This window comes from Oncorhynchus mykiss, chromosome 2, assembly GCF_057628025.1.
Source record: "Oncorhynchus mykiss isolate SJ-2025 chromosome 2, ASM5762802v1, whole genome shotgun sequence".
Taxonomy (NCBI): domain Eukaryota; kingdom Metazoa; phylum Chordata; class Actinopteri; order Salmoniformes; family Salmonidae; genus Oncorhynchus; species Oncorhynchus mykiss.
The window spans coordinates 98440580-98457740 of NC_143023.1; the positions used below are offsets into that span (position 1 = coordinate 98440580).

Consider the following 17161-nt stretch of genomic DNA (forward strand, 5'->3'; position numbering starts at 1 on the left):
ACTGAAAGACAGAAACAAGATGGCCGCCGTCACAAACCAGCCGAGTCATAAGAACTGAAATAGAAGGGTCGTGTTCAGTAGGCACTAAACGGAAGAAATCGTCCCGAAATCAGTGAACTTGAGAGGTACTGTCTGAATTTAATTTGTCCGATAAGAAGCACTCATTTTAGTTTTCCGTCACAAAATGCTGGGCCATTATTTAATCGTTTTAAGTTTGGCCAAAATGAAGCTCTAATCAACACGACCCAGGGTAGGAAAGCCTCTCACCTCTGTAGCTTCCACCTCAATGGGCTCTATGTACTCTTCAACTATTTCGCCCTCTGGAAAGAGAAAATAACTTTCAGAACGCAGGACGAAAGCCAATCAATCAATCATCTTTATTGTCCCAATTGGGAAATTTGTGGTGGTAAAATAAAAACAACAATTACAACAAACTTAAGCTAACAGCTACATTTTGTATGGCTTACAAATTAACTTTAAAGTGTACTCAAGCTAACTACATTTGTATTGCTTCCAGCTCGATTACAAATCAACCAACTAAAGTGTACTTTCGCTAACATTGGTATTGCTTAGTCATTTAAAAAAAAAAAATGGGGGAATGGGGGAATAAGTGCACATTTGTAAGGATGGTCAAGGAAAGAGACTCATTTAGCTAACATAATATGTATAACTTTGGTCAATTTATAACTCAGTGCACATTTCTAAACGCCAACGTCAAAGATTTTGACCTGGGTCGACGGCCTGCTCCTCGGTCTCCTCCACTACAGCCTGCTCCTCGGTCTCCTCCACTACAGCGACGGTCTGCTCCTCGGTCTCCTCACACACTCCATTCTGGTGAGACTGGGCTTGATCAAAGTACCCACTTAGCAGCACTCGGTTCAGGCTGTCCTTCAGAGCTTTGTCTGGGTAGGGAGAGGAATAGAGAACACCGTCAGAAACACCATTAACAAACATGTCTATTGTACAAAACAATATGGTGGACATCTACATTTGAGAAGAATGTTTTCAACTCGGGCTAGGCAGAGACTGCTGATGCCAAAAGGGACCATCTGATACCCCCTTTTCAAACCATCATGCCAACACAAACTGTGATGGAGTCATCAGCAACAATTGAAACTCCATTTTTTTTTATTTTTTAAACACACTACACTGTTGACATATACAATATAATGGTGGACAAATCTAACCAGCGAAGCTAACAAGAAACGGAATCGAGCTAATCACAAGTCCAATCGGTTTTCCCAGACAGACAAATCCCCTTTCAAGCAGGACAATAACCTAAAACACAAGGCCAAATCTACACTCGAGTTGCTTGCCAAGACAGTGAATGTTTCCAAGTGGCCTAGTTACAGTTGACTTGAAAATCTGTGTCAAGACATGAAAAATGGCTGTCTAGCCATGATCAACAACCAACTTGAACCAGCTTGAAGAATCTCAAATAATAAATGAGCAAATATTGTACAGTACAGGTCAACCGATTAGGATTTTTCAATGCTGATACCGATTATTGAAAAAAGGTGATACCGATTAATCGGCAAAGAGAGAGAGATATATATATATATATATAACAATACTGAATGAACAATGAACACTTATTTTAACTTAATATAATACATAAATAAAATCTATTTTGTCTCAAATAAACAATGAAACATGTTCAATTTGGTTTAAATAATGCAAAAACAGTGCTGGAGAAGAAAGTAAAAGTGCAATATGTTCCATGTAAGAAAGCTAACGTTTCAGTTCCTTGCTCAGAACATGAGAACATATGAAAGCTGGTGGTTCCTTTTAACATGAGTCTTCAATATTCCCAGGTAAGAAGTTTTAGGTTGTAGTTATTATAGGACTATCTATTTCCCTCTATACCATTTGTATTTCATTAACCTTTGACTATTGGATGTTCTAATAGGCACTTTAGTATTCTCATCTCAGGACTTGATTGGCTTGAAGTCATAAACAGCACTGAGCCTCAAGCATTGCTAAGAGCTGCTGTTTGAGTGAATGCTTACGAGCCTGCTGCTGCTGCCTACCACCACAGTCAGACTGCTCTATCAAATATAAAATCATATACTAAATTATAATAAACACACAGAAATACGAGCCTTTGGTCATTAATATGGTCAAATCCAGAAACGATTAATTTAGAGCTGCTGGCAAACGGAGTAAAGTTTGAATGAATGCTTACGAGCCTGGTGCTGCTGCCTACCACCACTCAGACTGCTCTATCAAATCATAAGACTTAATTATAATATAACAAAACACACAGAAATACGAGCCTTTGGTCATGAATATGGTCAAAACCCAGAAACTATCATTTAGAAAACAAAACGTTTATTCTTTCAGTGAAATACGGAACCGTTCCGTATTTTATCTGGGTGGCGACCCTAAGTCTAAATATTGCTGTTACATTACACAACCTTCAATGTTATGTCATAATTATCATTGTTATGTCATAATTATCATTGTTATGTCATAACTATCAATGTTATGTCATAATTATCATTGTTATGTCATAACTATCAATGTTATGTCATAATTATGTACAATTCCCACAAATTAATTACGGTCTTTGTTAGGAAGAAATGGTCTTTGTTAGGAAAAAATGGTCTTTGTTAGGAAGAAATGGTCTTTGTTAGGAAGAAACGGTCTTTGTTAGGAAGAAACGGTCTTTGTTAGGAAGAAACGGTCTTTGTTAGGAAGAAACGGTCTTTGTTAGGAAAAAACGGTCTTTGTTAGGAAGAAACGGTCTTTGTTAGGAAGAAACGGTCTTTGTTAGGAAGAAACGGTCTTTGTCAGGAAGAAACGGTCTTTGTCAGGAAGAAACGGTCTTTGTCAGGAAGAAACGGTCTTTGTTAGGAAGAAACGGTCTTTGTCAGGAAGAAACGGTCTTTCAGGAAGAAACGGTCTTTGTCAGGAAGAAATGGTCTTTGTCAGGAAGAAACGGTCTTTGTTAGGAAGAAACGGTCTTTGTTAGGAAGAAACGGTCTTTGTTAGGAAGAAACAGTCTTAGGAAGAAACGGTCTTTGTCAGGAAGAAACGGTCTTTGTCAGGAAGAAACGGTCTTTGTCAGGAAGAAACGGTCTTTGTCAGGAAGAAACGGTCTTTGTCAGGAAGAAACGGTCTTTGTCAGGAAGAAACGGTCTTTGTCAGGAAGAAACGGTCTTTGTCAGGAAGAAACAGTCTTTGTCAGGAAGAAACGGTCTTTGTCAGGAAGAAATGGTCTTTGTCAGGAAGAAACGGTCTTTGTTAGGAAGAAACGGTCTTTGTTAGGAAGAAATGGTCTTTGTTAGGAAGAAATGGTCTTTGTTAGGAAGAAATGGTCTTTGCAGCAGTTTGGGTCCCCTGGCCCGTTGCATATACCCTGACTCTGCTTACACTGAAAGCAAGAGAAGTGATAAATTAACAGGCACCGTATTGATTATATGCACAGGACAAGCTAGTTAAACTAGTAATATCATCAACCATGTGTAGTTAACGAGTGATTATGTTAATTAAGATTGATTTATTTTTTATAAGATACGTTTAATGCGAGCTAACATCTTTATTTTACCTTTATTTAACTAGGCAAGTCAGTTAAGAACAAATTCTTATTTTCAATGACGGCCTAGGAACAGTGGGTTAACTGCCTGTTCAGGGGCAGAACGACATGGCTCCTTGCTGCCTGCACTCACGTAACAGGTGGTCAGCCTGCCACGCAGTCTCCCCATGGAGTGCAATCTAGTCAGTGTCCAAAAATGCTGATTAGCAATTGTTATGAAAACTTGAAATTGGCCCTAATTAAAAATCGGTCGACCTCTTACAGGTGAGAAAAGCTCTTAAGAGACTTATCCAGGAAGACTCACCGCTGTAACCCCCCCCCCCCCCCCCCCCCAAGGGGCTCAGCAATCTCAAACCACCACTCATATAGCCTATGCCATGACTACTCATATAGAATGCACCCTCAAACTACTGTACAAGGCCATGGAAATCACAGAAAAGACAGGAACTGGGTTGCCTTTTAGGTCTCCAAGATATCTCCCTGAAGACAAGACACCTCGGGATATGAAGGAGAAATCTTATAATCATCAAATAGTTATGTGACAAGACGGTGGATAGTTACCACTGGCTGTTGAGAGCTGGCAGTATAAAGTCCAAACACACTCACAGAAGTCTTTCAGTCTTTTTCGAGTTATAGATCCACAAGATCCTGCCACCTACTGTATAACTAAAAGACGGCATGTCTTCCTGAATAATTAATGTCTTTCCTGTCTAGACAACAAATATTAGACAAAGTCATTGGCCAAGCTAGCCTGATGCCAGATGTATTAGATCTGTGGAAACAAGCTATGGCCAAGCTAGCCTGGTCCCAGATGTATTAGATCTGTGGAAACAAGCTATGGCCAAGCTAGCCTGGTCCCAGATGTATTAGATCTGTGGAAACAAGCTATGGCCAAACTAGCCTGGTCCCAGATGTATTAGATCTGGGGGAACAAGCTATGGCCAAGCTAGCCTGATGCCAGATGTATTAGATCTGGGGGAACAAGCTATGGCCAAGCTAGCCTGGTCCCAGATGTATTAGATCTGGGGGAACAAGCTATGGCCAAACTAGCCTGATGCCAGATGTATTAGATCTGGGGGAACAAGCTTTGGCCAAGCTAGCCTGGTCCCAGATGTATTAGATCTGGGGGAACAAGCTATGGCCAAGCTAGCCTGGTCCCAGATGTATTAGATCTGGGGGAACAAGCTATGGCCAAGCTAGCCTGGTCCCAGATGTATTAGATCTGTGGAAACAAGCTATGGCCAAACTAGCCTGGTCCCAGATGTATTAGATCTGTCAGCTTAGAATATAGAATCCTCTCAGCAACATCACTGAACACACCCAGGCAGTTGTTGGTTAGACTTACACGTAGTTCCTGCCACTGCTTTGTCCTTCCCCTCCAACAGATCCATGAGGTGTTGAGAAGCCTCCTCGTACTGGTCAGTAAATCTGCAATGGGAGTGGTAAAGTTGGAACGTGGGGAAAGAAAGATAATTCCCCCCCCCCTCCCTTACACGCTGTTCAATGCTCCTGCGGTTTTATGGAGTGCAACATTGACACAAATGTCTTGGTCAGGCTTGAGTTGCGCAACTCCCTCTCCCTCTCAAATGTCAACAAACAACAAAGGTGAAACCCCAGTTTCTAAACATCCAAGTTGACCATCATGTTCATGGTATGTATTTGACAGATAGCCGAGAAGCTCCTGAAACCCAAGACATGTTATAGAAAAACAACAACAAAAACTTCCACACATATATATTTTCTCCCACTGTCTAACCTGGTGTTTTGGTCTGGTTCTGGTCCCACTAGTTTATAGAGCTCGTCCAGGGCAGTGAGCTCCGTGTCGGTGAGGAGTGAGGGTGTGTCAACACTGGCAGCCCCCTGTCTCAGCTCCTGCCTCACACTGTCCTCTCCAAGCCTGTCCAGGAGAAACTGGAGCTCTAGGACAGTCTTCAGCCTCTTCTGCTCAGACTCTTCTCTCTGGAGCTGTTCCCGTCGCGCTGCCTTCTTCACCGCCTTCTGGATCTGGAGAGAAATCACAATTCATTGGTCACGTTGGCCCCGAATACGACTGATACAGACTTCACCCTGAAAGTCTTGCTTACGAGCCCTTCCCCAACAACACAAAGTTAATAAGTCAAGGGTTCTGGAATACTTTCTGAACACACTGTATAGTCCAGTGAGTATGCGCATGGTTCATGCAAGAGAGTCAGTGCAGATAGTTTTGGTATCCGACTATTGACTATTTTGTAGTCTGGCTATTTAATCAGTCTTACGGCTTGGGGAGCCGGTTGGTCCGAGAGCCAACTCTCCGGTACCGTTTGCCAGACAGATAGGCAGGCCACAATGTTATGAAAATATATTTTTTTAAATCAGTCTACTGGTACCTCTAGCGTACAGGAGCTTTGGTGTTAGCCATATCAATGCAAAAAGACATGGGGCAGCGCCAGAGACTCCCCAGCGCCAGAGACTCCCCAGCGCCAGAGACTCCCCAGCGCCAGAGACTCCCCAGCGCTAGAAGAATGCTTTATCCCCCCAGGGCAGGAATCTAGGGTCAGCCAGAGCAGTGCATCCTGGAGCAGTTTAGTGGTCAAGCGTCTTGCTTACATCTTGTCCCAGTGACAGGAAGCTCTTCTGTAACTCCCTGGCAAACTCCAGATTATTAGTCACTTCCTGGTACTTGGTCAGGGCATCCTTCAGAGACGAGAGAGAGAGAGAGAGAGAGAGAGAGCGAGAGGGGGAGAGAGAGCGAGAGGAGAGAGCGAGAGGGGGGGAGAGAGAGCGAGAGGGGGGGAGAGAGAGCGAGAGGGGGGAGAGAGAGCGAGAGGGGGGAGAGAGAGCGAGAGGGGGAGAGAGAGCGAGAGGGGGAGAGAGAGCGAGAGGGGGAGAGAGAGCGAGAGGGGGAGAGAGAGCGAGAGGGGGAGAGAGAGCGAGAGGGGGAGAGAGAGCGAGAGGGGGAGAGAGAGCGAGAGGGGGAGAGAGAGAGCGAGAGGGGGAGAGAGAGAGCGAGAGGGGGAGAGAGAGCGAGAGGGGGAGAGAGAGCGAGAGGGGGAGAGAGAGCGAGAGGGGGAGAGAGAGCGAGAGGGGGGGAGAGAGCGAGAGGGGGAGAGAGAGCGAGAGGGGGAGAGAGAGCGAGAGGGGGAGAGAGAGCGAGAGGGGGAGAGAGAGCGAGAGGGGGGAGAGAGAGCGAGAGGGGGAGAGAGAGCGAGAGGGGGGAGAGAGAGCGAGAGGGGGAGAGAGAGCGAGAGGGGGAGAGAGAGCGAGAGGGGGAGAGAGAGAGGAAACTGGTTAACACAGAAAGCCTAACATATACTGTTCAAAGTCTTAAAATGCATTGCATCCCTTCTTCCTGCTTCCTTGACGCACTGAACTGAAGACAGGCTAATTGGTGAAAAGCAATGCGATGGAACGCTTGGAAACACCAATCCAGTGATGTTAGTTGAGGGACTACAGATGACTCATACAGCATGTTGTTGAACGTTATAAACTGGGGTGGTTCGAGCCCTGAATGCTGATTGGCTGACAGCCGTGGTAAATAGTTTATAACAGCAAATACAACAAATAATGCACCTTGGGGGTTTGTGATATATGGCCAATATACCACGGCTAAGGACTGTATTCAGGCACTCCGCGTTGCGTCGTGCCCAAGAACAGCCCCTAGCCGTGGTATATTAACCCCCCCCCCCCGGACCTTATTGGTTAATTGACCCACCAGTTGGTCCTGGTTGAGACGTTCCCCTTTATTCTTCTTAGATTGATAATCGTCCAGCTTGCCCTGTAAGACAGAAAGAACCATTACAGTATGTTGCAATTGAAACAAACAGGGTGTTGATCTGATGGTATAATTAAAAAAATATCTACATAGTAGGTGGCAGGTAGTCTAGTGGTTAGAGTGGAGGGGCGGCAGGTAGTCTAGTGGTTAGAGTGGAGGGGTGGCAGGTAGTCTAGTGGTTAGAGTGGAGGGGCAGCAGGTAGCCTAGTGGTTAGAGTGGAGGGGCGGCAGGTAGCCTAGTGGTTAGAGTGGAGGGGCGACAGGTAGACTAGTGGTTAGAGTGGAGGGGCGGCAGGTAGACTAGTGGTTAGAGTGGAGGGGTGGAAGGTAGCCTAGTGGTTAGAGTGGAGGGTGGAAGGTAGCCTAGTGGTTAGAGTGGAGGGGCGGCAGGTAGTCTAGTGGTTAGAGTGGAGGGGCGGCAGGTAGCCTAGTGGTTAGAGTGGAGGGGCGGCAGGTAGCCTAGTGGTTAGAGTGGAGGGGTGGCAGGTAGTCTAGTGGTTAGAGTGGAGGGGCGGCAGGTAGCCTAGTGGTTAGAGTGGAGGGGTGGCAGGTAGTCTAGTGGTTAGAGTGGAGGGGCGGGGCGGCAGGTAGCATAGTGGTTAGAGTGGAGGGGCGGCAGGTAGCCTAGTGGTTAGAGTGGAGGGGCGGCAGGTAGCCTAGTGGTTAGAGTGGAGGGGCGGCAGGTAGCCTAGTGGTTAGAGTGGAGGGGTGGCAGGTAGTCTAGTGGTTAGAGTGGAGGGGCGGCAGGTAGCCTAGTGGTTAGAGTGGAGGGGCGGCAGGTAGCCTAGTGGTTAGAGTGGAGGGGCGGCAGGTAGCCTAGTGGTTAGAGTGGAGGGGCGGCAGGTAGCCTAGTGGTTAGAGTGGAGGGGCGGCAGGTAGTCTAGTGGTTAGAGTGGAGGGGCGGCAGGTAGCCTAGTGGTTAGAGTGGAGGGGCGGCAGGTAGTCTAGTGGTTAGAGTGGAGGGGCGGCAGGTAGCCTAGTGGTTAGAGTGGAGGGGCGGCAGGTAGCCTAGTGGTTAGAGTGGAGGGGCGGCAGGTAGCCTAGTGGTTAGAGTGGAGGGGCGGCAGGTAGCCTAGTGGTTAGAGTGGAGGGGCGGCAGGTAGCCTAGTGGTTAGAGTGGAGGGGCGGCAGGTAGTCTAGTGGTTAGAGCGTTGGACTAGTAACCAAAATGTTGCAAGATTGAATCCCCGAGCTGACAAGGTAAAAAAATCTGTTGTTCTTCCCCTGAACAAGGCAGTTAACCCACTGTTCCCCGGTAGGCAGTCATTGAAAATAAGAATTTGTTCTTAACTGACTTGCCTAGCTAAATAAAGTTTTTTTTCGTTTTTTTTATTTTAAAACAAGAGCTGAAATGTCTCAGTTGTTGGTTGAAGTGGGAAGCAGATGCCCCGATCCTCATTCCTGCAACACTAAAACCTGCAACAGATATCCAATGGTAACCTCATCCACCAGGTTCAATTGCTAATCCCATGGTAACGGTACACTAACAAAAATGCAAGGTTCGTCGGACACCTCTGAGCAACACAACACAAGTGTGCCTTTACAGCTAGTAGGTTAAATGAGATGGACAAGCTTCTTCAGAACAGCTTTGGCTAACACCGCGTGTGTAAACTCTAGTCCAGTGTTTCCCCCCCCAACTGCGATCCTAATACCGTGTGAAAACGATCAAATAAAAGCTAGCCAATCGATACAAAGTTGTGTTATTCAGTGCACATGCCATTGATTGTGTTATGTTTGAGCAGAGAAACCGCATTGGCCGTGGCCAAAATGCAGGAAATTAGCTTTAAAACGAGAAAAAAAAAGAAAAAAAAAGTTATTCACCGCCAAGATATCATTCTAGCTAATAGACTGTTAAGAGTTTACACTTCCTCTTCCAGGTCAAAATAAAACTGCCTCCCATATCAATTCATAAAAAATAAAAAAAAAAGTTGATTACTTCTAACATATGATGGGGATTTCTGGGTCGTCGGTTTGCCTGGGCGGGGAGGATCCCTTGGCAAGAAGAGTTTGAAAACCCCTGAGCTAGCTGGCCGGGGACTGCACTTTCATCGTGCAACTGTAAAATGTCGGCGAAGACGACGTGATGATGTTGCAACTAAGCAGTGAGACCCAGAAAGCAAGACGCTGTGTCTGCAGCAATGATGACTTACTAGGACAGCCGTGTCTATTTTAGAGCACCCTCCTCCTCCCCTCCAAAAAAAAACACAGTTGGAAGGAATTGGATAATGCAATTTGCATTGATTGATTTTGTCAGAGAGGAAACTGCTGTCATGATCAGCACAATGATGTTGGCACTGAACCTGTGCACTAGCATATGCGTCAATAGAAAAACCATGCAAGTAGTAACTGTTGTCCATCAAAACAGAAAAATGTGTCTGTTTGCAGTCTTTTTTTTAATTCAATAAGTCCCCAGACACACAAGACGCTGGAAGCATTGCCCGGATCAGCCCAAGAGCAAGGGGTGTATCACTAGGAACCAAACGAGAAGGGACCTAGCTGAATTTGTCTCAATAGATACTCCCGCAGGCCTGGAATTTTGTGGTTTTAGGGGCAAGACCATTTGGCCTTCAAGAGGTGCCCAGTCTGCCAGGGCACCAAAGCCATCATCTCTGCCAGGGCACCATCCAAAATTATCCAATGACCCCCCCCCACTATAAGAACAGTTACCATGGTAGTTGTTCCTGTTCATCTGACTCTGGGGGAAGTGCATAAGTGGCTTCATTGGCAAAGAAAAACACTATTCTGTGAATGTAGGTTTTGGTAAATGTACATAAATAGCCTCCAAGGGCTTGGCCGGTGTAGGCCGTCATTGTAAATAAGAATTTTGTTCAGGCCTATTTTTTTTCCTCTTTTAATACAACATGTCAAAGTTGTAGCTGAGAGCCTACTTGGGTACAGGCTGTCATGGAGGCACCCGAAAATGTATCCAAACTTTTTTATTTTTTATTTTAGAGTGACTTGACACACACACACACACCACTAAACGGCGGTCATGTTTGACAAATATAATGTAGGATCATGACTAATATTAAACATCTAAAGACGTGAGTCTGTGGACATACTGAAGGCACTAAATCATTCATATAGGAGAGAAGGGGCAGTGTCTGTTGCACACTGCAAACTGAGCAGAGGCAGTCAACATTTTCAAAACGACTTTAACCATAAACGTAAATTGTTTAAAACCTGGACATTTCTTTATCATTGAGGCTTGTCTTACCATGGTCCGGCCATAGTGGATTATTTTTTTTAATTTATTATTTTTTAAATAAAATCACTTCCTCATATGCCATTGAGACCAGTATTTCATGTTCTCAACTTTCTTTAGTTGTCCAGCAAACCAAAGACACAACCCTAGTCATCAACCCTAGTCATCAACCCTAGTCATCAACCCTAGTCATCAACCCTAGTCATCAACCCTAGTCATCAACCCTAGTCATCAACCCATGCTAGTTGTTGCATCTTCCTTTCTAAAAAGGACATTTTCATCGATCATATGAAACCGCTCGCTTTTGAGAGCGTTGTTTTGTACAAACTGCACAATGGAGCATTTGTGTTATTATAGCCTACTGCCATGCGCGCATTTGCTGCTTTTCTAAATGTGAAGAAATCGCCTAATGGTTGATCAACATTTTAAGGTTAAACATTCTGATCTGTTGCACCAGTCTCATTGCTTTAAAAAGTATTTTTTTAATAGGGGGTTGTATTAATTGGGGATCTGTCGTCCCACAACTGTCCCAGAGTTTGTTTGGGATATTTATTTCTCGCACAGAACGACAAGTTGACCAACAGAATAGGGTCAACTTTTCTACTATGGGAGATAGTAGATTGACACAGGCTAGTGCTTCGTTACTCATTATGTTGGCTGACAAAAAGTAAATGTGGACAGTTCATACATCTTCAATATGCGCCTTGGAATTCCCCGTCCGATGTGCCAATCTTCCCTTGTTGCCTAAGTCTGCAGTCTGGCTGTGAAAGTCACATGATGGTATTAGCTAATAAGAATTGAGATATCTGAGAAAGCCATGAGAGTGAGGTGCTTCAGAGCGATCGTCAGCCGGGAGAAGGGAATACTAATTATTATATACATTTGCCAAGGGCACAACGGCCACAAGGCATAGATTTTAAGGCTGCATTAGGACCACAAAATTCAAGGCCTGAACTCTCATTTCCATTGCAAAACATTTTTAACTAATGATTACACCCCAAGCTGGGGGGGGGGGGTTGCTCAATGGCAGGAGGTAGCCTAGTGGTTAGAGTGGAGGGGCGGTAGGTAGCCTAGTGGTTAGAGTGGAGGGGTGGCAGGTAGCCTAGTGGTTAGAGTGGAGGGGTGGCAGGTAGCCTAGTGGTTAGAGCGCTGGGTCAGTAACCGAAAGGTTGCTAGATCGAATCCCCGAGCTGACAAGGTGAAAATATGTCTTTCTGCCCCTGAACAAGGCAGTTAACCCATTGCTCCCCGGTAGGTTGTCCAGTGTAAATAAGAATTTGTTCGTAACGGACTTGCCTAGCTAAATAAATTTAAAAAATGGAGGTATCAAAAGGCAGAGGCACTTTTCAACCTCATCACAAGTTTCATTCCCCAAAAACAAAAGGAGACTTGCCTTTTTCTTCTCCATGTTCCGGACTTTCTTGTCTACGACGCCCAGGACTTGCTTCATTGCCTCGGTCTGGGCCCCAGAGGACTGCCCTCCGCCCAAGGTGATCTGTCCAGGAGCAGATCCCACATCTGGGCTGGCCGACTGCACTGTCCTGTTACCATTCATTGCTGAGGGCATCTGAATAGACAAAGCGAGAGGTACATCAATCAATAAGTTAGTTATGGAGGTGGAGACGAGTAACAATGGATGGATTTTTATAGTTTTCCCCAGACACTCATCGAGTTTGCTTTTTAGTCTAGGTCTAGACTTAAATCTGTGTCCAGGAAACCACCCCACTCATCTAACAAAATAACTACGGGTGTAGCCAACTTTAAATCGTGGTTGAGCATTAGAAAGTTCACATAATTTCAGCCATTTCACTTGCCCAGAAGGGAGGAATAAGTATGGCCGTTTTAATACAGCGTTGGATTGGTGCACAATGAGCGTCATGGTGGAATATAACATCTAAGTCCAACAAGTAGTTAGTTACATACACGATCCACTTGATTGAACGGATCCAAGTGTTGCCAGCCAGCTCCGCCGGACCATTTAAAAAAATAAAATAATAATAATAATAATAACTAATGAACTTGTTAACCAATTTCAAGAATATTAGTTGACCTAGCTCGCGAACACGTCCAGCTCAAAGTCACCGAGATGATAAGCTAGCTAGCTAACTTTAAATGAGCCTATCATCGCATAAAGCCCGTGTACCAAGAGCCTTATCGTCTATCTGGCCCGTACCGTTAGCTACCTGCTAGCAGATATTCAACCATGCAGATTGCCCAGCTAACTGACATTAGCTAAATCTAGGCTAAAAAAAATACATCACACTTATGATCAAAGGAGAAAATTCAATGTAGATGGAACGTTAGCTAGTTAATAACTAAACGATTTAGCAATTGTGGCTCATTAGCTAGCTATAAATCATCGCTTTAACGAGGAACTTTAGCTGTGATACAGCCACACTGGCCCATAACTCAGCTAGCTAAAGTTAGCATATCATTAGCTAGAATAAGCTATGCTTTCCTTGTCTCATAGGTTCATTTGGCTAGCTTTATATTCCCTTACCTTTATGCTCTATGTATCCACTGGGGGAAGCTTATTCACGAGAGAAATGCAATAGCCAAGGTTGTTTAAAAAATATGTATATATTATTATTTATTTTTTATTGTGTTGCTTTATTTTCTCTTTCAAAAGTGAGGATCCGCCCAGCCGGCCTCACCGACAACTGAGACAGTGTGATTAGTGAAGGAACTCTTTATAAAGAAGAAGGACCCTTTTCGGCTGTCCAACGATATGCCAGACTCAACGAACCAGACTGATCTGATCTAAACAAATCAACTGGGAGATAAAAACACAATATAGAGACAGCTTGTGAAAGACTGTTATTGCGAGGTTGATTAAATATTCAAATGTACATAACAGATAGTACGTTTTCTAATACGGCCCAAAAAATGTGCATAGCAAATCTTCGCCCCACAAAAATCTGCAAAATAACTTGTATTGATTTGTTCAAGCTAACTTGTGTGTGCGCTCTGGCACTGTACAATGCTGCTACAGTATCTGTAATCAGTGCAGTGATTTAAATTGAAGTTTTTCAGATTAATGTAGCCTATTGCTAGCTACATGACACTGTGACATTGTTGAGTCGACAGTTCTGAGTGTTAAAATGTTTGGTGATGAGATCGATGAATCTACTGTAGATCAGCAGGGGGCAGTAATGAGCCATGGACAGTGTTTGGGAGTCCTGAACAACATTTAGTTCAACGAGTCTTTTCATTGACTTTTTGCAGTAGCTTGGTGGTAGTTGAACAAACTAAATAAAAAATGTTGGTAGTGTTTCAGTAGTTATTTACTTTTTTTGTTGTCATGCAGTGGCTAATTACTGGCTAACTACTGGAACTACACACTACATTTATTGCAAAAAAGAAGAGAAAATATGACAAAACTAGGCAAGAATTTCCTTTCTTTTTCAGCATTAGACTTGCCTAATTCTCACTTGAAACTTAGTTTTTAATAGGCTAAATTACACATTCTGTTAACATCTGACTCCAGATCTGTTTTTTTGCCATTTGTATTCTATGACGTTTCAGATTGAGATACGATACTTTTTCACAAAGTACTTTGGATTTAGTAAACTACTTTATCAAAGTAACTTTAGTTAAGTAAACTATATTTTTATTAATGTTAACTTAACTTATTCCAATGTGAAGTAATTGGTAGTTTTGTATATATTTTATTAGTTTGGTACTGTATTTTCAGAGTAGCTTCCCCAACACTTTCCACCCATGGAAAGTAACTGTACTGTATACCGTAGGCCTATGACTGTCAGATTGGTGACCAAGATTCCTGACCTGTTTTTGCTTTTAAATTGTGCACCATGGCTCACCGGAACTGAGGACCGGCACATCAAATGTTCTACTCTTTTGAGTTCCTGCACCTATTATAGAATATTAGCTCAAAAGTATTGTAGAGTTCCTGAACCTTATGTGTATACTACTACTGCTATTACTACTGCATAGTTAAATACAATTAAAAATAATGGCCATACCAGTTACTAAAAGTGATATCAAGTTTATTTGGTCACAAGTCCTACTTGGATTATCCAGTTTTTCTTCTATTGATTTGTTGATTCAAAGGTGTGGATGAATTGAACATTATGCCTCAGCTTTTACATTTTATTTGTATTTCTATTTCACCTTTATTTAACCAGGTAGGCTAGTTGAGAACACCTTTATTTAACCAGGTAGGCTAGTTGAGAACACCTTTATTTAACCAGGTAGGCTAGTTGAGAACAAGTTCTCATTCACAACTGCGACCTGGCCAAGATAAAGCAAAGCAGAGCGACACAAACAACAACACACATGGAGTAAAACAAACATACAGTCAAAAACACAATAGAAAAAAAATGAAAGTCTATATACAGTGAGTGCAAATGGCGTGAGGAGGTAAGGCAATAAATAGGCCATAGTAGCGAAGTAATTACAATTTAGCAAATGAACACTGGAGTGATAGATGAGCAGATGGTGATGTGCAAGTGGTGAAACTGGTGTGCAAAAGAGCAGGAAAGAAAATAAAAACAATATGGGGATGAGGTAGGTAGATTGGGTGGGCTATTTACAGATGGGCTATGTACAGCTGCAGCGATCGGTTAGCTGCTCAGATAGCTGATGCTTACAGTTAGTGAGGGAAATATAAGTCTCCAGCTTCAGCGATTTTTGCCATTCGTTCCAGTCATTGGCAGCAGAACCCAACCATAACAGACATAATTATTGGCGTTTCCACAATTTGGAAACATGACAGTTAACTACACAAACAATTCTCCTCCATTTGGAAAATAAAAATGGAGATAAAACTATCTCAATGTCTATGGGGTGTTCTCTATTCCCATGAAAATGAACGTCCCTCTGAAATACATTCGGTTGTTGTTTCTTCAAGTCAGAGCCTGTATTTAACATCAACCTCTCCAACAGGACAAACTAACCAGAGTCCATAAGAACTCTGTGGAATCAGCCTTCATGAGGTTTTGTTTGGCTTATTCAGGAAGCAGTTAACATGGCCGCGCTGCTCTTTGATTGCACTGGCCCATTGAAAGGCTGTTTTTTTTTTGTGATAATACTGATTATGGGAGGTTCCCTAAGGGAAGCGAAGCTCCCTTTCAACCAGTGACTCATTTCCTCTCCATGGTAACCTGCTCTGTTGCAGTTAGACAGCAGGGCTGTACTGTTTGTCCTCCATTTTCTAAACTACTGTAAAGAGGCCAGGGTAATGTTCAATAAGCAATAAATACAATGTCTTATTGGACAAGTCCAGGTAGTCCCCTCCTGTTTCAGGATGCTTTCTTCCATTTTATGCATAATTAACACAACCCTGGCTAATGCTCTGACCTCTGCCCTTATCAGCAGGAGTTTGTCAAACCATCAACTCGATTCTCCTCTCTCTCCAGTCTATCTTCTCAAAGTTCACCACGGTAATGGTGTAATCATCTAAGAGAAGTGAACTAAACTCAAACAAAAATAAACCAATAATGGATTTGCTTCAGATTATAGACATGAAGCTGTAGCCTGGCTATTGCTGCTCCAGAGTTTGCAGTTTCACCACTGTGTCCAGAGCACTCTATCTCTAGTTACAGGAAATAGGCCTGTGTGTGTGTGTGTGTGTGTGTGTGTGTGTGTGTGTGTGTGTGTGTGTGTGTGTGTGTGTGTGTGTGTGGACAGTCTGTGATGGATGGCCACGGTGTCTTGCCAGTTGATGTATGCTTTACATAGAAGAAAACAAGGAGTCTACATGTGTCCAACTAGCTTTCTCTACCCTTAACCTCGTTCTGAACACCTCCAAAACAAAGGTCATGTGGTTTGGTAAGAAGAATGCCCCTCTCCCCACAGGTGTTATTACTACCTCTGAGGGTTTAGAGCTTGATGTAGTCACCTCATACAAGTACTTGCGAGTATGGCTAGACGGTACACTGTCCTTTTCTCAGCACATATCAAAGCTGCAGGCTAAAGTTAAATCTAGTCTTGGTGGACTCTATTGTAATCGTTCCTCTTTCACCCCAGCTGCCAAACTAACCCCGATGAGTCCTTTTGCCTTTTGGTAGGCCGTCGTTGTAAATAAGAATGTGTTCCTAACTGACTTGCCTAGTTAAATAAAGGTGAAATAAAGGTTAAATAAAAGGTTCTGTATGGGATGTAGTCCATGTGGTGACCTAGCCAGGCCCCAGATCTGTTTGTGCTGTCTTGCCAACTCCTATAGCACAGTGACCATAGGAGTTGGGAAGAGAGCACAAACAGATCTGGGCCCAGGCTAGTTGTGACCGACTAAAATCCCCAACTTTCATGCCGATCAATGAGCTTGACCTAATCTCCATAGTTCACTATATGATTACAGAGAGTGACAAGTGGTATCAACGACAAATAGTTTTACTGTTCGCTTAATAGCCCCGACCCATTATATTTTCCACTTGCCTTGAAATTCCACCCAACAGCCTTCAACTCCATAATGCTCTCTCTCTCTCTCAACGCCAAACAGCACAAAACAGGAAGCCAGATATGAGTGACACCACTTCCCAAAAGGTCATCTAGCAAAGATCATTAACTGTTTGTTTCCCATTTTCTGCTGTTAGACGCCAAAAGCCTCGGTCGGTGAATAACAGTCCTGTATACTAGATCATATCCATTCAACAGGGTTGACTGTCTTTAAGTTCAGATAGCTTGGCAGCCAGATCTGTTTCTGCCT

The 17161-nt window shown here is 43.6% G+C and overlaps 1 protein-coding gene across 1 annotated transcript; it reads right to left on the reverse strand.

The window, feature by feature from the left end:
* Positions 1 to 366: 366 nt before the first annotated feature.
* Positions 367 to 16957, reverse strand: gp137 (GPI-anchored protein p137). Its single transcript, NM_001160691.1, is given in 8 exon segments — positions 367 to 902; positions 4884 to 4966; positions 5295 to 5356; positions 5459 to 5542; positions 6125 to 6211; positions 7230 to 7292; positions 11888 to 12061; positions 16891 to 16957. Coding segments are annotated over 8 exon segments (774 nt in total). The 5' UTR covers positions 16924 to 16957; the 3' UTR covers positions 367 to 714.
* Between the last annotated feature and the right edge of the window lie 204 nt (positions 16958 to 17161).